Raw genomic sequence first — 26,668 nt, 5'->3', positions numbered from 1 at the left:
AGACAGCACTTTCTGTTACAGAAACTAGTGAGGTCCCCCCAAAAATCTTGGGATTTCCTAAATCCAATCCTGAGAAGCCAAAAGAGGTGTCATTTGGTGTTCTGCAGGACAACAAACGAGCTGTTGGCAGTTGGGAAATCCTGTGTTCCTGTCACCAGTGGCAGCCAGTTCTCCAGCTTACAGAAGCACAAGCCTCCACTCACTCCACTTCACTGTCTCAGCAGGCCGGGCGAGTTATAATTGGCCTTAATTGGCACTTACAGGAGCTTTAACATTCCTTACCTGCTGCCAAGGAGCACTTGAAAGGGGGAGAAAGTATTTTCAAACTTGGAAGTACCAAGCAATTCATTCAGCTGTGGGCCGGGAAGCCTGCTATCCAGAATCAGATTAGCTTCACCAAGAAATGCTGCTATGTTATTATGCAGTGCTCATTAGGTGCTCACACAGGATTAGGAGAGGGGGGCGATGAAGTGTGAAGGGGGGTAATTCACCTTGGGGGCTGGCAGCACGCAGCACCCCCCTCTGGCTGGCACTGTCTGATCTGTTTGCTGGACGCTTCTTCAGGGCTCAGCCACACTTCGTGTGTGTGTCCCTTTTCAGCTGTGCAGATTGTTCAAAGGCAGGCAAATGAAGTATAACCTCACAGCCTGATTTACATAGGCTTTGAGTGAACCACAGTCTGACCTCAGCCCAGTCATTATTTGACACACAAAGTGAACACTGTTAAAAGGTGACCAATCACACCAAATTCAAGGAGGATAATGAGATCAGAAATAAAACTGGCAATAGTTTTTCACTGGCCCCGCAACTGATCTCAACAGAAATTACTGTCTTCTAGAAGACTACACATTTTGCAGAGAGGAATCTCAGCCTAACAGAACTAGATTTCTTCCCTAAGATAAATTCCACACAGAATGAATAGAAATCTCCCACAAATGCCAGGAAAACTGCCTATAATTGTTTAAATGAATATTTTAAAAATCATCACTCGTTTTGAAAGATCTCTTTACCTCGTATCATTACTCAAACTATCACTCAAACTCAGAAGACACATGCTACACTGGTAGTAAACAAAAGTTTGCACTTGTTTGCGAAATCGACTTCAAAGTCAAATTACAATTAATCACACTTGTGCATATGCGTGCAAAAGACTGTAAGATGCTTTAGAAAAAAAAGAAATGGAAGTTTAGAAAAATAAATAAAACACCTACTCCTGGTGGTGATACTGTCATACATGGCTAGTAGAGATACAAAGTATTAACAGCCTTTTTGGAAAACAATCTAGTAGCAGCTATTAACAATGCAAATAAATATCCTTTCTGATCCCAGAATCCTTTCCTGAGACTCTATCCCATAGAAACAAAACCACCAGCAGTTAAGGACTTATGTAGCAGTGTGGCTACTGCTGCTTTGTTCACAGAGGCAAAAAGCAGGAAACAAAGTGAATGTCCACAGACAGAGGGTCTGGCTGAGGAAGCTACCGCACAGCCGCACCTTAAAAAGGGGATTAGTGTTATCTTGGGATGTGAATGGATCTCCATGTTGTATGGTTGAGTGGAAAAGAAGCAGAAGTATGCGTAACAGGATCCATTTTTTTTGGGGGGGCGGGTAAAACTATGACCAGTAGCCCCTGCTAATAAAACATGGGATTACATGTGTCTGTAAAGAGTTATGAGCATGAGAAAAAATATAGAATGATGTATACTAAGTTACATACTAAGAATGTACCAAGTTACATAGATGGATTACAGAGTGGAGAGGACCGTTACAGTTGGAGAAGGTGGGGTGTCAGAGCCAAAGAAACAAGAAAGATGGATGACTAATAAGAAAATAAATAAGTAAACATTAAAAAAAAAAAGAAACAAGAAAGAAGTAGGCTGAACTGAAAATAGCATGTTTGAGATTACTACATTTGTGTATCTATGTAAGTATATATGGTGGATGCATGCATCTCATATATTCACGTATCAATCAAAAAATCCACTAAGAAACTGACTTTGAGTTTTTGTTACAAAAAATGCACTGTGAAGAAAGTGGAAGAAAAATTTAAACAGCATGAAATTCTGGTATTACATCAAAGCACTTTATCCTGACTGTGGAACCCATTTCATTTGTTTGGCTACACAGACTGAGAATCTAGTAACACAACTGAGCACAGTAAGAATAACACAGAAAAAGGCCTATTAGCCACTCTTGCGAAACAACACCTTAATTTTCTAAAGCTCACTACAAATCTTCTGTAGTAGGAGTTTCAGCAATCTTTTTAAAATATCAAGCATAAGAAGTAATGAAACAAATTTCATACTGGAGTTTTTCACCCTAGGAGACTACAAATCAAGAACTATATCATGGGCTTCCCTGGTGGCGCAGTGGTTGAGAATCTGCCTGCCAATGCAGGGGACACGGGTTCGAGCCCTGGTCTGGGAAGATCCCACATGCCACGGAGCAACTGGGCCCGTGAGCCACAACTACTGAGCCTGCGCGTCTGGAGCCTGTGCCCCGCAACGGGAGGGGCCGCGATAGTGAGAGGCCCGCGCACCGCGATGAAGAGTGTCCCCCACTCGCCGCAACTGGAGAAAGCCCTCACACAGAAACGAAGACCCGACACAGCCGAAAATAAACATAATAAATAAAAAAAAAAAATTAAAAAAAAAAAAAAAAAAAAAAAGAACTATATCATGTGTGATTAGGGGCTGATGGCTTGTATTTTAAATTGAGATAATTACCTTCCTCCATTTCTCTTTTTATTAACTTTCGAACACACAAGAGGAAAAGGTATACAATTGCTTTGACATTCAAATTGAGCACTGTTGTCTTAAAAACAGACTAGAGAAGAAAACCTAAAGACTGGAATTTCTATACACACAATAAGGAATGAGGAAGGAAACAGATATATTTAGCCATTGCCCCCTGCCCCAAACCAGTTTTAGGGGCTTGAACTAGCATGTGCGTGGGAGGAACTACCCCAGCCAGGTAGTAAGTAGGTGCTACTGCATATCCAAGCGATAAAAACTCCCTCTTCTGGTCAGACATAAGACCACAGCTTAACGGGGTTGACACAGCAGGTGTACGTGTATCTTAACTAGTCAACCCACAAATTAGCCTTGTGAAATGATTGTCAGGAAAAACATCTTTCAGCAAATATAACTAAAATATGGATTTATATCCTGAAATGTCCCCTTTAAAATCTGAAGCACATCCATCCTAATAATTTCTATATGTAGCAGAGAAGTCAAGAGTAGCACTGGCGAACATTAACAATTTTTATTGATTGATTGATGCTGCTGGAAACTCACATTTTCACTGCCTCATTCTGGTGACACAAATCAGAACTGTTGAAGTAGTTCATTCAATCACAGCAGCACTAACCTGGAGGGCAGCTCTGACCAGCCTCCAGGTGGAAAATCAATACACTGACATACTGACAGACATTCCCAAAGAAGAATGGGTTTAAAGCACTACACGTGATAATGTAGCACTAACAGTCTATATGTCCACCAATAGGGGATAGGTTAAATTAAATACATTAAGAAAGTGGAATAATAGGCAATCTTTAAAAAGAAGGAAGTAATGTGCATTAACATGGAAAAATAAGCTAGATCACTAAGTTTAAAAAAGTGAACTTATAATAAGTCTAATTTTCCATGTGTGTGAGAGAACAAGAAATACACAGCCAAATATTCCCTTGTCCGGGGTCTAGAAACATTCCAAGGGTTTATGCCAACCTGTACCCCTGAAAAGTAAGATGGAGATTTACTTATTCTGACTGCATGTTTATCCTCTTGCTGATGGTTACTGTTTTTCCTTCACAACGTGCATTACTATGTTAATAATGGAAAAATCAAATACATGTGTTTTTCCTTTTTTTTTTTTTTAAATATTTATTTATTTACTTATTTATGGCTGTGTTGGGTCTTCGTTTCTGTGCGAGGGCTTTCTCTAGTTATGGCAAGTGGGGGCCACTCTTCATTGCGGTGCGTGGGCCTCTCACTGTCGCGGCCTCTCTTGTTGCGGAGCACAGGCTCCAGATGCGCAGGCTCAGTAGTTGTGGCTCACGGGCCTAGTCGCTCCGTGGCATGTGGGATCTTCCCAGACCAGGGCTCGAACCCGTGTCCCCTGCATTGGCAGGCAGATTCTCAACCACTGCGCCACCAGGGAAGCCCCTGTTTTTCCTTTTTAATCAATAAGTTTCTATTACCCAAATGAGAGCATCCCTTTGTTTCCTGGCTTACATGACTAAATTACTGTTCCACTAAAAAAAAAAAAAGACAAAAACAACAAACACCCAAAAGAATAAATGACCCCAAAGTTTGGCATCACTGCAATAACTATTTTCTACCCCCACAATCTCTAGAAAATGTCTAAAGACTGAATGAATATATTACATCAAAGGCTTTTCATTCAGGTCAGTACACCTCATTAAAACAAACAAAAGCCCATATACAAATGGAAAGAACCACCCCATGATCTACAAGCTAAGTAAATCCATCCAGCTGCTGAGGCCAAAGCCCCAAGAGCCATTTCTCATCTCTTCTTTTCCCGTCTCACTCAATCCCAGTCCATCAGCCACCCCTGCCGGCCTTCTTACTTCTGTGCTGATTCCTATTCTATCCGCATCTCTCTGCCTCTGCTGCTACCATCTTCAACTTAAGCTTTCTCTCCAAATCCCACCCTCACCTGGACTAGTGCAATACAGCCCACTAACCATCTCCCTGCTTCCGCTCTTGCCCTCTATGTTCCTCAGAGCAACCATGAATCAGATCAAGACACTTCCTTGCTCAAAATCCTCCAGTGACTCTGCATGGCCTGCATCGGCCTTCCATCTGGCGCAGCACCCCTTTCTCCAACCTCAACCTGGACCCCTCTCCTCCTTCACACTGTTCTTCCACCTCCTCACTGGCCTTTCTGCCAAGCTCATTCCTCCCCACAGGATCTTTGCACCTGCTATTTTCTCTTTGTGGAACACTGCTCCTCCAGATCTTCAACATTTGACTGGCCTTACCAGAAGTGCCTTGCCCCAGTTATTCTCTCACACTATCCCAAGCCTTTATTACTACCTGAAATCATCTTATTTTACTTGATTTCATCTTTCTCGCTCTACCCTCCCTAAGCTGCATGAAATCAAAGACACTGCTTTCCGTTCAGTGGAGAGCAATGCCTAGACAGGAGGTACTCAATAAATACTCGTTAAATGTGAATGATATTATTCATTTCCAGTTTATGATTTTTTTAAAAACCCCAAAGGCACAGACATTAATAAAGGCACAGATTTCAGTACAAAGGAAAATCAATACATTTTATAACTAGCAATTAAAATGTTGCTCCCACAAATGGCATAAATAACACCATTTTAAATGTACCTGCTTATTATATAACTAAGAAAAAAAGATAAAATTACATTGGTTAGGGACAAAATGATCCTTTATCTGATGCTACTTAAGTTATTTGAAAATTTTAATTAGCACTATTTGGCTTGTGGTAAAGAACTGAATTCACTGCATTAATTTTACATCATGCTGCTCAGTGACAAGAAGCTTAGATCAAATAGTTAACTTGGAATTTCCTTCGAGAATTAAACTAATGTCTACCCTGACATTGCTCACGTTTTGATGTGCCTGCTCTGGTTTGCTCCCTTCCCTGGCTCAGCCCCCGACTGCTGGAGAAAGGCCTGGCGTGTGTCTTTGAAGTAAAAGAGTGAAGTATTTTTGGCTCTGCAACAAATTTCAATCTTTATACTGAGTGCAGAAATATGCCAACCAATTCTCTAAAGAAGCTGAAAAATGTTATGAGGCTGTAACAAAAAGAGGAGTAGCTTGGCTTTGGATAGCTACTATGATTTAGGGTTAAACAAAGTAGAACAGGCTGAAGAGAAATCCAATGACTATGCTAAATCAAATATCTACCTACTACCATTACGTCTTCAAATTACTAAATGTCCTCTCTGAGGTAATTGGTTTACAATGCTGACCCAGCCACTCTAAGCAAACTTAAAATTCTACCTGAACTAGAACATCTGTCATTAATGACAGTTTTGTGACATGTGGAATTCATTACATCTACTCTAGATTTTCTTTTAACTCTATACATCCTTCTTATATGCAAAAGAAACAGATGTAAGCAGACAGAAAACCCAGCCTCGGACATTTTATCTGTGTGAATGAAATTTAATTTAGGAGTTTGATCCGTAAACTGGGAATAAAACCATCCATTCAGTGGGTCGCTAAGAACAAGAAATAAGATAATACGTGCAAAAACACTTTGTGAATCAAGTACAAATTATCAGTACTCTGTGGGCTTTTAAATGAATGCCAATCCTAAAAAGATTAAGTATCACTGAAAGTTTCAAAGTAGAATAAGACCCAAATTATAAGAATGTAGAGGCCAAATTTAGCTAACAACTGGAGAGAAAAAAAGAAACATTTTTTTCTTTATCCAAAATCAGTTACTTAATAGCCAAATAAAACAACTCATTCAAAATACCTGAATATGTTACTTTCCACATCTAAGTCCATCAGATGACAAGAGGGAGAGGGTGTTCTTTATTAAACAGCAAAACCTCTGCTCTGTGATGCAGATTAACTTAATTATATGATGGCAATCATTGGTCACAACTATGTGAAATTGTTGTCAACAATGGGATCGGCATTTTTACCAGAAACAGCCCACGGGATCTCAGAGTAAGATTCATTTTGCTCTTACACTGACGGGCTTTGAAACCAATTAATTAGCTCAAAAAAGTATGAGTAACTTCTGTTTACTCGTCCTCTGCTGAAAATGACATTTTAGAAAATATAATTTATGCTGGCACCTAAAAGAATCCAAACCACCTCAGTGCACTTTAGGGAACATTAAGTCCAAGCAATACACATGGCTGTTAATTTTACAGGATTTGTAATATCTGCACGCGGAGAAAGCTCTCAGATTGCAGAGGTGTTTCTGCTAAAGGTACCTTCATAAAGTTATGAAAAAGCCATATTTATGACATCCCCATCTGTGAAGCGAGGTCTGAGAGAGGGGCAGATGTTTCACACCAAGCCCAGACTCCCACCCCACTTACAGCAATGGGACGGCACGCAACACGTGGTATCGATGGATAAATGGCAAAGGGTATTTAACTGTGATCCTTTTGCAGATCAACATGAGATTTGAGAATACTGCTCGCTCGGTAAGGCATTTCCTAGGCTAGGGCTGGCCTCAGGAGACAGCTCCCTGAACATCAGAGGAAACCAAATCCAACAGCTTGAGCTGGTGTTTCCCCAAACATGGAGTAGGTATCACTCTCCAACATTAATAACATTAAATCTCAAGTGAAAACTTACTCCCTTTCTAAATCTCTTTCAAGTCTTCTGGTAACATCACGCTACTCTGTGGATGACACTTGCCTAAAACGTGCTAGTCTCGCTTTTAACTAAGAGAGCAGGCTCAAGGCTGAGTGCTGGCATGGCAAGAGCAGCAACAAAGGATTTAATCTTTCACTGTGTTTATTTTCACACTTACCATCTATACGGCAAGAAGAGCAGTTTTCCTGTTGATGATTCTAGTAAGGTTTTCTTTGTGAAAGATTTATTTAAATAGAAGTGGTTTGATTTAAAGAAAAAATATTAAGTGGCATTAAATAAGCAAATCATAAAGATGGAACTCGGTGGATCGAAATTGGGAAAAGGTGGCAGAGGCACATGTGCTCAGGGACTCAGGGCTGAGCCACAAGGTGAAAAAGTGGGTCAGCCTAACTCATCAGAGGCAAAATACTTCAACAGCTGACAGTCGAGCAGGTTTCAATTAATTATAGAGATGCTAAACGTAGCACCTGTCCGAGCTGAATTAACATCACTCATTTATTTCGCCTAGGTAAGATAAGCCCATGTCTGCCTAAGAGAGAAATTATGGTAGTCTTCACAAGCAAATTCAAAGAGAAGCGGCAGAGCACAGAGCAGTGCAAGTGCACAGCTTCTCAGAATCACCTGCGAAGCTCTTTCAACACCGAACCCCAGAGGCCCCCCCAAAAGTCATCAGCTGATCCTACCTGTTCGGATCCAGAGTAAATGCATGTAAACAGGAAATACAAAGTTTACGCTATTCAGTAGCCAGTTTAGGACCAACACACTTACTTACTAAATGATCAACTCAGATTCCCAACTTGGTTTCACAACCTCAAAAGAAAGGTGCTTCTGGCCATAGGGAATGTCAACCATCTCAGCCCTCTTTCATATGTAAAGTTTTAGAGGCAAGTACTGTGAGACTTCTAGCAAGTAATACAAAAGTTAAAAATCAGTTAAAAAAAGCAGGGGCCTCCTTTCATGCCATCCCTTGCTAGACTCAACAAATCTCGGAGCGCCGATCTGCGCCAGTCACTATGCCAAGCACAGGAATACAAAGCAGCAGCCCCTACGAGTGAGGGGATCTGCTGTGAGCATAACGCATTCTGTCCCAGCTTGTGGTCCAGAATCAGCCTAGGGAGCTGTGTGGAATGCAGACTCCTGGGTGCTATCCCTGGCGACTCCCAGCCAGCTAGACTGCAGTGGGCTGTAGGAAGGGGCCACTTAGGAAGCTCCCCTTTGATTTGGAGGCACATCAGGTATGGGATCCACTGATTCAATTACATTTTAAATCTGAAAATTAGCAGTAAGAAACATCTCACTCCTAAAAATACTGAAGAGAAATATGAGGCAGCCTGGACTATTTCAAACATTAAAACAAAGCATGGTATTACTATGCAGTTCCAAGAAAGAAGCCATCTATACTACAAGAACAATCAGACTATGAAACTAGAAATGCCAAAAGGACACTACCATCACTCACCATCATTGCTCCAATGGAAATCCTGGTTAATAGTTAACTCCCAAAAAGGCAGCTCGGCTAGCAAAAAAGTACCGGTACACTCCACAGATATTACACTGCAGGTGTGGTTCCAGACCACCGCAATAAAGTGAATATCGCAATAAAGCGGGTCACACAAATTCTTTGGTTTCCCAATACTTAGTTACGTTTACACTATACCGTAGCCTATTAACTGTGCAATAGCATTATGACTTAAAAGAATGTACATACCTTAATTTAAAAATACTTTATTTTTTTAAAAAACCTTTATTTCTAAAAAATGCTAACCATCATCTGAGCCTTTAGCAAGTTGTAGTCGCAACAATAATCACTGATCAAAGATCATGATAACAAACATAGTAACAAAGAAAAAGTCTGAAATGTTTCAAGAATTCCCAAAATGTGACACAGAGACATGAAGCCAGCAAATGCTACTGGAAAAATGGCACCAACAAATGTGCCTGATGCAGGGTTGCCCCCAACTTTCAATTCGTAAAAGACGCACTATCTGCGAAGAACAATAAATCAAAGCACAAGAAGTGAGGTATGTCTGTGGGTCTCTCGCTACCCCTGGGTAATAACCTCCTCACCAATTCAGAATAACATTACCACCAACATGAACTGAGTTATAAGCCTTGTTGCCACTGTAGCTCCCTCCCTGTCACTGCCAGGCAGCAGTGGGGTTTTTTTTGTTTTGTTTTTGTTTTTAAATTATTTATTTATTTATTTATTTATTTATTTATTTATGGCTGTGTTGGGTCCTCGTTTCTGTGCGAGGGCCTTCTCTAGTTGTGGCAAGTGGGGGCCACTCTTCATCGCGGTGCGCGGGGCCTCTCACTATCCGCGGCCTCTCCTGTTGTGGAGCACAGGCTCCAGACGCGCAGGCTCGGTAATTGTGGCTCACGGGCCTAGTCGCCTCCGCGGCATGTGGGATCTTCCCAGACTAGGGCTCGAACCCGTGTCCCCTGCATTGGCAGGCAGATTCTCAACCACTGCACCACCAGGGAAGTCCAGCAGTGGTTTTAAAGGAAACCGCCTGCTGAATTTTGTAGCAACTGCTCATTTGTTCATAAAAGTCACAGATGAATATCAGCAATACACACGAATTCACAGAAGACTGCCCACCCACACATTTTCACACCAATTTCATCAAAAGATAAGACAGCAGAATCTCTCCTTTGGCAGGTATGAGTTCTTCCTAATATAGTAATAAACAGATTGTAGAAATTTCTTGAATTTCAAAAACATTTTTGGTCTTTTGGTGTTAACTCTGGAAAACAAACATGTAGTGATAAGCCTTCTGGAATGACAACAAAGAAGAACGGGTTCCAAATATTTCTTCCTGTTACAGCCCCTCACTCCAAAGACAGAAGAGACACTGGCAGCATTGGGAATGGTTCTTGTTCCTGGTCCCCTGACTGCCTCTCCTTTCCAGGTGAGTAAGATGTTACTCCCAGACCAGCCGAGAGCCATCACAAGGTGCCTTCCTCCACTGCGTGGAGCTGCCCCCAAGCCCACACACCTATCCATCTCCCAACCTCCTGTTTTTTCCATCAGCCTTCTCCTTGGCTGCTGCTCCCAAAGAGGGACCTCCTTCTACACTTCCCAGCTGAATCCCTCTCTCAGCAGCACCTGGCCCTCATCTTTCTGCCAGACTCTCTTCTTTCTTACAGCTTTAAATTTCCCTTGCCACTAGAGGGACCAGGGGCCTTTATCAGTTGCATTTCCTGCCCGGCGACAAAAGGCATTGGATTATGTATGTAAATCCTGCATTCACACCACACCTTCTTCTATTTTGGAAGTTATCACAATTGCTTTGTCATTGAACAAGTACCTTATTAGAAGACACTGTGTATGCTACATATTGGTAGATAGAAAGAGCAGAAATATGATTTTAAGACACTCCCTCCCCTCACCCACACCCCACCCCCAATACACAGACATTCTATGAGAGAGACAGAGGAAGAGAAAGAAAATCATCTCCATGAAACGTGCTGTATGTAACTGAGTGAAGTGCTTCTGGAAGAGGGGACCAAGAGGGCCCCCTTCTGCCTCAGGAAGTCCTGGAAGAGGTAACACCTTTAAGTGGGCCTTGGTACAAACAGCAGCTGTTTTCACACTCCTTTCTAATCCACTTTGCCCATTCTCTAGAGCATCACTAAGTCACATCACTCAGGCGCTAAAAAACCTGCAACAGGTCCCCACCGACATATCAAGGCCAGGGGTGTCTGATGGCACTGAGTCTCTCTGAGCAGCCCCAGCCTGCCTTTGCACACAGCTTTTCCACACGTGGGTATACCAGCTCCGGCCAATGGAGACTCCGCGGAGTCCATTCCAGACAGCCTGGAATTTCCTGCCTCTGCACTTGCTCCCATCATCCCTGCTGCCAACCTGGAGCCACCAAACATGGCTGTTCCGTGCACAAGCTGTGCAGCTGTATGTGGCAGCCCTGTCCATCCCCATCAAAACACTGCCAACTTTAGGGTATTATAGTTGATTTATTTTTTAAGTATTTTCTGCATTTTCCACAATGGACACGTATGTATTACACACCTAAAAATTGACGGGAAAAAATTTGCACATGGGAAAAACAATCCATTCTGCTCTTCCGAACAGCCTAAGGTGAAGGCTATTTCCTTTAAGAAGCCTGCTCTGAGTTACAGAAGCAGAAGCAAGAAGCAACCTGTGCTCCTCCTTATTCTTAAGAACTTGGACTGTTTTACGACTTTCGCCACATCTTCCTGTATCTACGGCTGTACCCTTTTCTCTCTCTCATACCTATCAACTGTCAGGCACTGCATGCGGGCCTTCACCATGCTGTTTCATTTCATCCTCTCTGGAAACCAGTGAGGCTGCTATTACTGTCCCCACATTATAACAAAGGAAGCCAAGGTTGGAAAACTTGCTCAAGACAAAGAACTAACCTATGGCTCTTGCAAGTTTAGATTTAAATCCAGTCTAGTCTGGCTTCAGAATCCTTAACTCCAAAATACTTGGCAACTGACTAACTGCCTTTTCCGATACTAGCCACTTATAGAGTCTTAAGCAAGGAGACAGTATCTTATTCAGCTTTGTACTCACTCTGGTGCCTACTCCCAGGCCTCACTGAGAACCACAAACTCAAAGAACTTTTTATGATTACAAAGAAGATTCCTTGGGGGAAAGAGGTGGGATGTTGATTATGACAGTGTGACTCTTAACAACAACTGCATCCAGCCCGACAAAGGTTCAAAGCTAGCTAGGCTGTGTCCCCAGCTCTACTCCCCCACTTAGCCTTAGTCTATTATCATCTTTACCTCTGAACCATTCTCCCTGCTTCCACCCTTCTCCCACAATCTACACTCAGCAAGTCAACCAGTGAGATGGTCTTGTGTTACTCCCTTACATAAACTTTCCAATGCCCCCAAGCGGCTTCTTCCTCTGGCCTACAAGCCTGTACATGAACAGGGTCCTGGTCCAAAAGGTCTGACTTTCCAAGTCTCTACTTCCCTCACCAACTTCACTAGCCTTCTTCAAGTCTGGGCACCGGCTCTCCCCTGTGTATCAAACGCTTTTATCCCAGATCGCCGCATGGGTGGCTCCCTCTCCTCACTTAGGGCTCAGGTCACCAGGGTCACCTCCTTAGAGGCTTTGCTTGAACACGCTATTACAGAAAGACCCTGTTGTTCTTCCCTGTCTCAAGCTTGCATTTGTAGTCGTGAGGACAATGACAAAACAACTTGCAGTTATTTAAAAAAATGTGTCTAGTTAGTTTTGCCTTTCTCTCCAGCTAGATTTTAAACTCCATGGAGGTAGGAATGATACCACATCCCCAATGCCTGAAACAAGGTGAGCACTCAAATACTTTCGAGTTGTTACTGAATCTAACTGGATATAAAATTAAGTTTTATGATCAGAATTTTTTTGAAACACTTTAGGCAGCATTATGACAATGGAAAAACAAGCTTATTTGGATTCTCACATGATTGACATCAGATAACAACAGGCTTGGAGCCTAAAAGACCAGGGACAGCTCAGAGGTTCATGAAACTCCTGAAGTCACAATGCTTCATTCTAAGTACATGCGTATTTTGATGGGGCAAGATAGCATAGCTTCATCACATTCACAGATTACAACATCAAGATAGATTTACAACTACTCAACCTGGACATTTCAAAATCACATTTCCTTTAAAAAAGCCATGTCTCTATACTCTGTGTGTGTATATATAATTTTACCAACCACTAAATTCACAACCGTGGGATCTAGAAGGAAACAAACCTTCTACTACACTGATGCAATATTTCAACAAAGATTTTATAAAATACATTTTTTCCCTGTCTAATTTTAATAAAAATCAGAAAATGCACATCCCTTTCAAGAAAATTCAGAAAATACCCAACATCTGATAGGCATTAACCCATTCAATGAATTAGAAAACCTACTTCCTGACAGGGGGAGGGGTATTATAGCCTACCCATGCTGTCACTGTTCTTCAGTTTAATACTGCTCTACCTTTTACCCTCTAATAATGATTTTTAAATGGTTAAGCACTTACCATAATGTGATTGAAATGCCTGCGGTTTGACAACCTGATTACAGTCGTTACACACCACCAAGTAGAAATCATCGTGGGCTGGACAGAGACCAAATATTGGCATGTCTGCAATAAAGAAAGAGAGCATCACTCACTCATGTGGTTCCTGTTAATATGAAACCATCTGGGGTGGCAACACTTTCTAAAGGAGGTGCCTTATGATAAAGTACACAGGATAAAAGTTGTTCCAGTTTAAAAGTAACTGATGTGACACACCATGATTATTAAAACAGAGAAATCAAATCAGGCTTACAGAAACACCATTATAAAGGGTTAAAATAAAATGCACAAGAAATCATTAGTATGAGGTAAACCAGACAAATCTTTTAAAATGAGAACAATGAATACATTCACACAATAAAGCAACTTTAGATGAACTCTACCAAGGGTTATGAGGAAGAATCTGCAACCACATAAAATGCCTAGCAATTCACAAAGCTGTACCATCTAATGGTTTTGTTTGGTTAACTATGCATTCTATTCCAGCCATCTGGTCTCTGAGTTCTATGGAACCCTTAAGAAAGGAAGCAGAGGTTTCACTGAAGAGTAAAACTGCTGGTTTTGTCAGCAAGTAATACAAAGAAAATGATTTTCGTACTTCTTTTTCTTCAGGTCACAACTAACCTCTAGTCCTTTGCTTACACACTGATGCCACTGGACAGAAAGAACCTCAGTACCTAAGCACAACATTTCATACATTAATCTCAGTTCAGTTACCAGAATAGGGCAAGATACAAGTTGGATTTTTTATACTAAGAAGTTAACTTAATTAAAATACAAATGTAAAACTAGACTATCTGCATATACATGAAAACAAAGCACAGTAACTTGATACCTGGTAATATATGGTTAACTAAAAAGTCCTAACTGTGGACAATTAATTATTAGTAACAACCTAGGGAACAGAGGTAACAGTTCAAATCCAAAATCTAAATCTTTTAAATATTTCAGAGTTGGCATTTTACACTATAAGCACTATTTAGAACATCTGCAATGAATGGATAATTAGCACATTTCAATTAGGCAAATATTTTAGTAGACCAAATACCAAGTTTAAAGGGGGAAAAAAGATCCAAAAAGCTGATTAGCATCTGCTTTCTTTCCTGTAAGATTTAATTTCACACTTTCTCCAGCTTGGGTGGGCTTGGTGGTTTTAAAGGAAACAGAAAATGCCCCGAGGTGATGTAAAGTGATGATAATCTCTAAAATGTCAAATTACTGATCTAATATCTACACACGGCTATAGGTCAGATTTTCTTAAACAGTTTCTATTACACTGAACTGCACAGATAGCTAGCTGTGAATCTGAAATATACCAGGGACCAACACGATTCTGGGATGCAGCAGCAGCACTGAGCAGGTTCTACGTGCTATGATCTCATTTCATCCTCACAACTACTTAGGTAGATACCATTATAACCCTGCTCTAGAGAGGAGGAAACTGATTCACAGAAAGGTGAACTACCTTGTCTAAGTCAGTAGTTGAGATTTGATTCTGACTCATAACAATGGCTTGAATTTGGTCCCTTGAAGACCAAAGGAATATGATTTCTAGAAACTCCTTCCAGATTCCAACTCCAACAAGTTGAATGTCAGGGCTGAACACCTTTGACGGCATAAACTGATAAGATAACAGAAGAAGGTTCTAACAGACTGCTGACTTCTGTGACTAAGCTTAACAATTTCATGAAAAATAAGAGCCAAACAATGTGCTATTTTCCTTGAAAGCATGCCCACATTGAGTTAAAAATAGTGCATGTGGGAGAAGGGGAAAGGTTATATATCCATGCAATGATCAACACGTAATAAGCCATTTTCAATGGCTACAGTTTGACATGACATTTCCTTTTTTCTGTTTCTTTTTTTGGCCATGCCCCGTGGCACGTAGGATCTTAGTTCCCCAATCAGGGATTGAACCCGCGCCCCCTGCATTGGAAGCACAGAGTCTTAACCACCGGACCGTCAGGGAACTCCCAACATTGCAGTTTTAAAAATAAAAATTTAAAGTAGTTTACCTTAAGTTCCATATATCCCTATGCTAAATCACTCTGATACAGGACAATTAAGTATGAATTACAGAAATGGCAAAACATTCATAACTTACAGCTGAAAAGTATGAAATGCCCATAAATATCAAATCAACAGTTTCATTAATGAAATCAACTCGATCAGTTTTATTAATTAAACAGTAGTTAAAGTATTAAATTAAGTGGTCTCAGTTTAGACTTAGGCCTCGGCAATGTGCCTGGTTTGTGTGATTCCTCACAGCACTCTATTTCAAGCGATGCTGTTTAAAATATGTCACTTTGCCAGATACCAGATACTGCTGGGGACTAGCCTCCCACCCCTTTATAAATAAGCCAATTGTAAAAAATAAAAAACTGTATCAATCCTTTCAAATAATAAGAATTTAACTGGCCACAATGATGTTTATGTAGAAAACTGTTCTTTTTTTGTTCTGATTCCTTTGATCCTCTTGTGAGACTCAGAAATACTAATAAAACTAAGTGAGTAGGGGTCATTCTGTGGGGGACCAAGAATTTATACTTCTGTAAAAGGTTCAATTTCCTCAATAACTTATAGTTATTTGCAATTGATGACAATAAAGATGATAATCATATGATAAACAGTTGGCATTTTCTGAGACCACTCTGTGCCAGGTTCTCAGCTAAGCACTTTTCATAAGGTTTATCCTTCAATATAATCCTCATTTTACTGATGGAGACAAGAACTTGTCTAATTTCACCCAGCAAAAAAATACAACCAGGACTCAAACTGAGGTTTGCACCATCTGTGACCTCAATTCCACGCGTGCCCACACAAACACACACACACACACACAATCCCTGTGGAAAGAAACATGGTACACTTAAACGCACTTCATGCTACCCTATGAAATCAAGTTCCTGTTCGGAGAACCTAAAGCAACTTTAATTTTAGCTTTCTGAATTCTTTACTTTCAGATATCCATATTTGGACCTAAGCTAAAGGATACAAAATAATTTAAATAAAATGTCTTCTTTGGGGGAAAAAAAGGAGTTCTATATCCTTTTTCTGCATTAGGACATTCCAGAGGCCTTAGCAACAGGAACAGCGTGTGGAATGTTGTGGTAACAGAGAAAATGAAATAATTTTTGCGAGCGACAGTATGTATGTTTCTGAATACTTTCAAAGTGTAAGTTCACAATCAGCCCATCTACAAATTAACACATGGAACTTGCCCAAATGCAAGAAGGGAAAAGCTTCATTTATGACAGAAAACAGAGTTCCTATCAAGTTAAAATGAGTTCCTATTGAGTTAAAAAAAAAGTTTACAAAATTGTCTTTAAATATACAACTTAAACCATTATATGAAATATAATGAAAGTTTTAAAACTGTACTTGACCCCATGGACTCTGACCTAATTTGAAAGAATGGATTTTATCGTGTGTAAGCCCTAAATCTTTCTCAGGTTTCAGGTCACCCCAATCTTCCAATCAGTGAGTGGCCCGGCACCCACATCGAGGCCGTCATGTACTTTGGAGACCCCAGGCCAGCAGGGTAGGAAGGACTGGGTTTAAGCACATGGACACATGAGCACATGTGTGCAGAACCTTCACAGTCACGTGCAGACTGAAGGCTCTCTGGCCAAAGCCAGTCCTGAACAGTTACTTTGGTGCTGCCATCCCCATTTTGAGGCCTGTGCCCAACAACAAAACTTGAGCACCGTAGCAAAGCATTTCACCTTTGCAGTACCCTGTGCGTCTCCCTTCTCCCACGCACCCAAACTTCTACATGCCAACGACTCCCACATTTCTATCTCTAGCCCAGACGGCTCCCGAGCTCTGTCTAGACTCACAAATCCAACTCCCTCCCTATTAGACACTGCCATCTGGATGTCTTTCATACATCTCAAATCAAACAAGCACGTCCAAGAGAGCTTTGCCTTCCACCCTGCCCTGTTCCCTGCCCCCCAAAATCTTCCCCCTTTTGGGTAAATGACCCTGCTCATCTTCTCAAACTAAAAACCCACACAACACCCCTGACTCTTCTTTCCCTCATCACACCCAGGCCACCAGCAGGTCCGATCAGCTCTCCTCTAACACCTCTGTCCACTTCTCTCCACTGTCCAGCCCACCACTGTAAAGTCTGTCACCAGCACCTTTCCTATGGACTGTGGAAGAAAGTCTCCCACATGGTCGACAATCCCTTCCACACGACTGCCAGAGTGATTCTTCGAAATCCTCCAACAGATCACGTAAATACCGTTAAAATTTCCCAAGTGACTTGCCACTCCTCTCGGAATAAAATCCCATAAAATCCCAGCCTCTACCATAACCCCCAAGGTTATGGGATACACCAGAGGTCCACCCTCCGCCCTCCACTCCCTGTCCCCCGAGTCCCTGCCCCCCTCTCCTTGGCTCACTCTGCTCCAGGCACACTGATCGCCATTCTCTCCTTGGAAAGCTTTTTCTCGGCCAGGCTCTGCCCTTGCTCTTCACAAGATGCCTGGTGCATTCTCACACATCAGGTCTCAGCTCAGCTGTCATCTCTTCAAAGGGCTGTCTCCAGCTCCTCCCCAGTTAGTTATTCTCTGTCACAGGTATTTTAAGCAGAGTGGCTAACAGTGTGGGCCACTCCCCAGCACTCCGAATCCAATGTGATCTTGGGCAAGTTCTATAACCTCTTTGAACTTCAGTCTCTTCATGTGTCAAATGTTGACGATCACAGTATCTAATTCACCAGGCACCTCTCAGGGTAGAAAGAGTAAGAGAGCTAATACACGCAAAGCCTTAGAAGGCCCCAGGAAGTGCTCAATCAATGTCCCCCAACAGCCTGTGAGGTAGGAGTCATGCACGCCCACTGTATTGCTCAGGAAACTAAGGCACACAGACACTGAGATCTCACAAGCTAGTGAGTGGCACAGTCAAGATTTGAACCCAGGTCTGCTGGGCTCAAAAGCCCAGGCATTTCCCAACATTCTCCCAGAAGCTGTCAGAATCTGCCTCCTCCATGCTGCTCCCACTGCCAGTGCCCACGGTCAGAGCCTGGCGGCCTCCACACACCGGTACAGAGCTCCTAATAGGGTCTGAGTTGCTTCCCTCTTCAGCCTCCTCCACTCTGCTACCAAAGCCACCAACCTACAAAGTAATAAAGCCATTCCTCTCCTTGAAGACCTCTGCTGGCTTCAAAGTGGTACTTGGACCCCTGACCTACCTCTCTGTAAGCAAGGCCCTAGCACTCTTTTCTCCTCCCATCTCTCCAGGCTGAGTCAACCTGCTCTAGGCTCAAGACTGTGTGGGTCTTCTCAGAACCTGCCCTGTTCTCTGCAATCCTACCTTTTGGACACAACTGTTCCTACAGCACAGAAAGCTCTTCTCTCTTCTTTCTGGAATCCCCGTCATTCGACCAGAGCGACCACCCCTTCACTCACTGACTTATGATTTTTGAATGGTAATTGATAAGTGGATGCCTCTGTAGCCCTGTCTGACAGCAGACTCCTTGCCTTGCCTAGCACAGAGTCTGAGAAGTGAGCTCAGGATTGTGTGACTGTGAAGTAATGACTGACATCTGGAACTCTCCCGTAGCTTCCAGTTGCTCTTAGGATAAAAACTAAGACCCCTGACAAGGCTCTCTCCCCGCTGGCACCCTGCACCTGGCCCCTCTGGCCTTCATTTTGTCCTTGGTGCACACCATGCTCTCTCCTGTCACAGTACCATGGTGCTTGCTGTTCCCTCTGTTTGAACTCCCTTCCTCCAGATCTTAACCTGGCTTGTTACTTTACTTCATTTGGTCTCAGCTTCAGTGTCGCTCCCTTGGAGACTTGGCTGGTCAGGGCCCCGTTATCTGCTCTCAGAGCACTGACTTAGCCTTGCCACACAGCACCATGCCCCGTTTGTAACTATCCATCTAACTGTGTGAGCCTTCATCTCCTCCCGCTAGACTAAGTTCCACATCTGTCTTGTTTTCTGCTCTAGTGACAGTGCCTAACGATGCCTAACTTGATGCACAGGAAGCAGCAAATGGATGTACTAATGCTATTGGGTGGAGAGTAACTAAAGTATGAGATGAAGTCCCTGTGGTGCCACCGTAAGTCAAGGGTATAATTGTGCCTTTATGTCATGTAATGACATACACCCACTAGAAATGGGTATCCAGTGAGATAAAGTTCAAGGGTGAGAAGGTTTCCCGTGAACACATGATCCCATTCCTGGGGGCGGTTTCTGGTAAAATTTGTGTTGCAGGGTCTGCTTCTCAAATGTGCACACTGGCCAATTCTCTTTTGCTAGTGTGTGCAGTGCAGTAACTAAGAACATTTCTGGAGTCAGACTACTGAGATTCAAGTCCCTAATCTTTCTCTTAATAGCTATGTGAACACAGTTAAATTATTAACTTCAGTTTCCTCATCTGTAAAATACAGAGAACAGGACCTACATTTCACAGTGCTGTTGTGAGGATGAAATGAACTACTCCGTGGAGAGCATTCCATGCTGAACACATAGTGAACACTCAGTGTTAGCAAAATAAACAAAAACACACACTATACACACACTAGACATGTTCTGCTGCAAGGGCCTCAGTTCTCACTGATTAAAGTCGCAGAAGATCGATATATACACCAAATGGCAACTGACTATTTTACAACGTGAGCTTAACTTCCAAGTGGTCTCTGCCCCTGCTGCTGACCACACACTCCTCCCTGTAAGCAATGAAAGGCAGGAGGGAGGCGGGCGAGACTTGCTGGTGCTCCCCCTGCACAGGGTCAAGGCTCAAGTTTCGGAGTTTAAGCTCCACCCTGCAAGCCTGGGAGAACCCACAGTTTTAAGGAAGGAAGCCACATGATACAAAAGGTCACTCTGGCATGAGTGTGGATCTACCGAGGTAAGGGGGTAGGGGGGTGGTCCCCAAGGGCTGATGCAAAAGTCAGAGTGAGACAGGAAGTGCCTATGTGATGAAGACGGGAGAGACAAGACTGAAGACATGCTCTGGAGAGCTCTGCAAAGAGCTGGGGAGACCATGGATCGGGGGTGAGGGAGAGGGGAGAAAGCCAAGGATGGGCTGCAGTTTGTTCCTTGCTCACTGTAGCTAATGTGGCCAGCTAATGGATGATGGGAGACACACAGATGGAAGAACTTAGCTTGCTACGGCAATAGAGCCTGGCAGTTAAAGGCACAGCCGCGAGAACCACACTGGCTGCATTCAAATCCCAGCCTTGCCGCTTGGCAGCCTTTTCCTCAGTTCCCTCATCTATAAATGGGAAAAGTGACAGTACCTACCTCACTGGTTGTAGGAAGAACTAATGAACAGATGTAAAATGTTTAGAACAATGCAAAGTACTTTGTAAACATAAGCCATTTTTTATCATCTTCCAGATCACTGTCCTCTTGTCTTTGACCTAAATAGTGGCTATTCTCCCCTCCGCCTATTCCAACTCCCCCACCCATACACATTTAAACGGTGATGTTTTTAGGGACTTCCCTGGGGGCACAGTGGTTAAGAATCCGCCTGCTAAGGCAGGGGACACAGGTTCGATCCCTGGTCCGAGAAGATCCCACATGCCACAGAGCAACTAAGCCCGTGCGCCACAACTACTGAGCCTGCACTCTAGAGCCTGCAAGCCACAACTACTGAAGCCCACGCGCCTAGAGCCCGTGCTCCGCAACAAGAGAAGCCACCGCAATGAGAAGCCCGCGCGCAGCAACAAAGACCCAACACAGCCAAAAATAAATAAATAAATAAATCTATTTTAAAAATTAAAAAATAAAAATAAAAACAGTGATGTTTTTAAATCATAAATGTCACCTAGTCTGATTAAACCCTTAGTTTACCATGTAGAGTACTCCAATGCAGTCACAATGAAAATCAGTGCTTAGAAGACCCTGCCTGATTTCTGCAACCATAAGACACAGCCACTCCTCATCCATGCCAGAATTCCACCTCCTCGACAGTTACGCACACAGGCCAACCACTTTCCCACCTCAGGCCCTTTGCTAATTCTGCTCCCTCTGTACAGAATGCTTTGTCTGGCTGGTTCCAGATCACGGCTTACATTCCACTGAAAGACCTTGCCTGACCACTCAGTTTAAAGCAGGACCCTATCTCTTCAGGCAGTACTTTCTCTTCACTCATTAGTTATTTCTAATTTGTGTTTTGGCTATCGCCCGAAGATATAAACTCCATGAGGGCAGAGGCCATGTCTGTGCAGCACAGTGCCTAGCACACAGCAGGTTCTCAACGAAAGAATTTGAGAAAGGCCTCTGGATTGGACTTCCTGAGTTCAAATTCCAACGCCATCACTCACTAGGAGCAGTAACTCGGGCAAGTTCCTCAGCTTCAGTACCCTCATTTGTAAAATGGACACGCTAATAGTAGCTACCTTAATGTGTAGTTATGAGGATGAGATGAGTTAGTATAAATAAAGCTCTTAGAACTATGTCTGGCACAGAGCATGTGCTAGGTCTGTCTTGCCTATTAGGATTATAATTATTTCCGTTTTCACTGTCAGTTAGGGTTACACTGGCCACTGCTGCTAATCTACAGCCACCACCTCTTGTACACTCAATGGATTAAGTACTCACTGTATGTCAGGTCTCATGGCAAGCACTCTGTGTATATCATTCATTCACGTATCAAAAGTCTACTATGCCTAGACACGATTCTAGGTACTGGATATACATCAGTGAACAAAAATCACAACAGCAACACCACCACCTGAGAAGCAATACATATAACAAAAACAATAAAAGTTTGCAATTACTGAGCACTTCCTATGTTCCAGGTCCAGTGCTAAGTATTAACTCATTTGCTCTTCACAACACCACCCACCTTTCAGGGTCGCTGTCCCCACTTTACAGATAAAGCAAGTGAGGAACAAGATTACCTGCCTTAAGTCACAGAGCCAGCACATGGAGGAGCTGAGATGTGAAGGTAGGCTACCCCCACGTACGTGCTCCTCACCACCTCACCAGAGCCTCACCGTTGCTCAGCACACTCCCAGCCTCTCCCGCCTTGTTTAATCAAAGTCAGTCAAGGCATCCTATCGAACAGCAGACTGCTGATGCTACCTCTGGACTGTCTGCTCTCACTGCTACGCAGAGGTTTCCTTAGATACTAGGACTCTCAGCTCCACTAATGTCGGAAACACTTCGAAGTAACCTGATGGACCAACTTGGAAGGCTGGTCTGCACGTAACTGACTTTTACTACAGTCAGTCCCAAATTTATTTCAAATAGTAACTGTCAATTCTGGGTAATCAAAAGGAATATCAATGATATAATAAAAAAGTTTTAAACTGCTCTTAAGTGAGCTTTAACATCTCAACTGGGAAAAGATAAAACAGAATTTTATTTCTACCTTCCGCACACACTTCTCCCAAATTCATATTCTCTGCTCCAATAATTAAAGGGAACTGGACTTTCCTTTGATCATAAGACATTAGATGATGAACCAACCAGACACAAAAAAAGGCCACTCAACAACCTGCCAAAATGTATGTAGTTTGGGACCCTGTCTGAACTAAAGCAGTCAATAAAATTACATTTAAAAAAAAAAAAGAGAGATGTTTCCAGTTAAAAAGCAACCAACCAAACACCAGAGGACCAAAGAGTTAGAGATTAGAAAGCAGTCCTGTCTAACAGTTATTAATCACTATCTAAAAGTGGCCAACCTTAGAGTGACCCTCCATAGACAAGTCATAAGTGCTACTGTTGTCACTAATTGTACTGAAAATGAGATACAGTACCTGGTAAAGAAGAGAGGAAGCAAATATCAAAATCCTAGGGAACCTGAGTTAGGGAAGGCCAGGTAGGGTTACAAAGGTGACATACATGACAGGCTACCTCACGTGTACCTTTAGCTACTCAAAATACTGTCAGCAAATTCTGACCTTTCAAACAGAAACTAGAGGCACCTTCCAAAACCCTTAGGGAATCTTACCTGCATCACTACCATTCAGCTAAGCTTGCAGACTATGATAAGATATGGGCTATAAGAGAGTTTACCACTTAGCTGGTATTATAACCTCAAGAGAGGTACTTACCTCTAGACATCCAGTTCCTGCATTTGAAAAATGGTGAAAACAATGGTATCTATATCAGGAGATTGTTGGATTGAATGAGATAATTCATGTAAAATGCTTAGTTCTGTCTGCCTAAACACAGTAAGCAGAGTATATGTAAAGACTTAATAAAGAGTAGTGTTAATATTATTATTATCATTATTATTGTTAAGGTTACAGTTATAAACTCATGACTCAGTTAAGAATACTTTCTTTTCTTCAAAAGGCAGTCAATACGCAACACCACATCTGCCAGATATCTTGTATGCGGAAAACCCACGGCTCTCATACAACTAAAAACAGCATTAACTATGGAATGGTACTGCCTACTCACCTAGCTTTATATTTTTAAGTGGTTAGCTTTATATAGACCATACCCTAGCCCAGAAAATCAAGCTCAACAAATTTAAAAGAAATGAAATCATACCAAGTATTTTCTCTGACCACAACAGAATCAAATTAGAAACCAGTAACAGAAAGATACTAGAAAATTTCCAAACACTTGGAAACTAGACACTTCAAATAATCCATAACCAATGTAATACGTGATATGAACAAGCTAAAGAAAAATCATACTACCGTAATAGTTGTGCAGAAAAAATATGTATGATTTTTTTTAAAAATCCAGAGAACTTGGAATAAAGGGGATTTCCTTAACTTGATAAAGAACATTTACAAAAAACCCTACAATTAACATCATACTTAATGGAGAAAGGCTGCATGCTTTCCTCCTAAGGTCAGGAACAAGGCAAGGATACCCACTCTTAGCAAAGCACTGAAGTTCTAGCCAGAGAAATCAGGCAAGAAAAGGAAATAAAAGGCATACAGATTCGAAAGGAAGAAATAAACTTTCTCCATCTGCAGATGACTTGATGGTCTGTGGAGAAAACCACAAAGAACCTACACAAAGCCTCCCCAAATTTACCAGCTTAGCAATATCACAGGATACAAAATTTACTTGGTCTGTTTGGGCTGCTATAACAAAATACCATAGACTGGGTAGCTTATAAACAACAAACATTTATTTCTCACAGTTCTGGGAGCTGGGAATCCAAGATTAAGGCACCAGCACACTGAGTGTCTGGTGAGAGCCTGCTTCCTGGTTCAGAGTCGTCTTTTCATGGTGTCCTCCACATTGAGCTTAAGGGGAGAGGGAGCTCTCTGCAGCCTCTTTCACAGGGCACTAATCCCATTCACGAGAGCTCCACCTTCATGATCTAACCACTTCCCAAAGGCCCCACCTCCAAAAATCATCACACTGGCGATCAGGTTTCAACATACGAATTTGCGGGGGGCAGGGGGACGACGGGACACAAACATTCAGTCTGTACACAAGATCAACAGAAAAATCAACTGTCTTTCTATATATTTGTAATGAACACATGAAAACCAAAATCACATGGCTAGCCTTCAGCTGGCATAGCATGTTAAGCAAGTTATTTGCTTTATGGTATACCTATTATCCAACAGCCATGTGGCTATGATGAATGTAGCAAACTAGAGAGCTGTATCTTTCATAATGTCCTTAAAGGGATGTTATAATTATCTCATATTTGTAAAGTCTCTAAATATCTTACCCAAAGCATGCCGCAGAAAATTCAGAGCTTTTAATAGAAAATTGAAGTGCAATAACTGTCTTGAGTTTGTTTCAGATTCCTCAAGTCAGAGGGGAAATGCTCTTTAGATCTTCTATATTAATGGTCACAATGAAAAAGAAGGTACACTCAACTCTATATTCATCCTCAAGATAAAGCCTCACTACTTGAAGTACGGTCCACGGGCCAATTGTTTCTGTATCACTGAGAACCTGATTAGAATTACAGAGTTTCAGGACCCAACCCAGACCTAGCAAATCAGAATCTGCATTGTATCAAGATTCCCAGGTGATTTATATACATGTTTGAGAAGTGCTGAAAACAGAACATCATATAATCTGGACTGAAACTTGAATAATGTGACCAATATTGGAGAAATTATTCATATATTATCCAGACTTTTTTCCAATCCATCCATCAAAGGCATATTGAACATATCTGCTCAACTGTACATTGCTCAAATGTGTATTTAGTATTTGCCTATTATAGAATATAATAAATATATACTATATCATGTATATTGAGTATATTAGTCTGTAATTTTCAGTTACTGTGATGTCTTTGGTTTTGGTACTGGCCTCACAGGATGAGTTCCTATTTTTTAGAAAAGTTTGTGTTGGGTGGGTCCTACTTCTTTATACATTTAGTAAAATGCACCAGTGAAGCCATCTAGGCCTGGGCTTTCTTTTGTGGGAAATTTTAAAGTTTGCAGTTTAAAGTTGGCAGTATCTTTCTTGGAATTTGTCCATTTCATCTAGGTTATTCAATGTGTAGGCATACAGTCATTCACAGTATTCCTTTATAACCCTGTTATCTGTCAGGTCGGTAGTGATATTACCCTATTTAATTCCTGATTTCAGTGATATGAGTGATGTGGTCAGGTCTAGCCAAAGGTTTGTCAGTTTTATCAAAATCAAAGCACTCTAATGTTGTCAAGTATCAACTTTTGGTTTCACTGATTTTTTAGCTTTTTCTACTACCTAGTTCATCTAATTCATTATTTTCTTCCTTCTGCTTGCTTTGTGTTTAGTTTGCTCTTCTTTTTCTAGTTTCTTAGTGAGGAAGGTTAGGTTATTGATTTAAGATCATTCTTACTTTTTAATATAACTATTTACAGCTATAAATTTTCCCTTAAGTACTGCTTCAGCTGCAGTATGTTAAGTTTTGGTGTGCTCTGTTTCATTTTCATTAATTTCAAAGTATAATTTCTCTTGTGATTTCTTCTTTGACCCACTGCTTATTTAGGAATGTTCTTTAATTTTCACAAGCTTGTTAATTTCCCAAATTTCCTTTGGTTGTTGATTTCTAATTTTCTCCATTGTGGTTAGAGAATATAATTTGTACTTGTATGATTGCAGTACTTTTACATTTAGTTAGGCTTATTTTATTGTGGCCTAACATATTATTCTGAGAATATTCCATGTGCGCTTGAAAAGCATGAATATTCCGCTGTTGGTTGTGTCTAATTGGTTTGTTTTTCAAGTCTTTGACATCCGTGCTGATCTTCTGCCTAGCTGTTGTATCCATTCTTTAAAGTGAGTTATTGAAATCTCCAACTATTACTGTTGAATTGTCCATTTCTCCTTTCACAGTGTAAGTTTTTTGCTTCATATATTTTGAAGCTCTCTTGTTAGGTACATAT

General features: G+C 41.7%; 1 protein-coding gene across 1 annotated transcript in view; it reads right to left on the bottom strand.

Moving 5' to 3' along the window:
• Positions 1–26,668, bottom strand: part of ATXN7 (ataxin 7) — an 85,826-nt gene that overhangs the window by 32,566 nt on the left and 26,592 nt on the right. The window contains 1 exon segment of the mRNA XM_036868588.1: positions 13,356–13,460. Coding sequence (XP_036724483.1) covers positions 13,356–13,460 — 105 coding nt within the window.

Source organism: Balaenoptera musculus, chromosome 11 (genome assembly GCF_009873245.2).
Source record: "Balaenoptera musculus isolate JJ_BM4_2016_0621 chromosome 11, mBalMus1.pri.v3, whole genome shotgun sequence".
Taxonomy (NCBI): Eukaryota; Metazoa; Chordata; class Mammalia; order Artiodactyla; family Balaenopteridae; genus Balaenoptera; species Balaenoptera musculus.
Note: the sequence above shows the minus strand (reverse complement) of the source record. Positions and strands in the feature narration are given on the sequence as shown.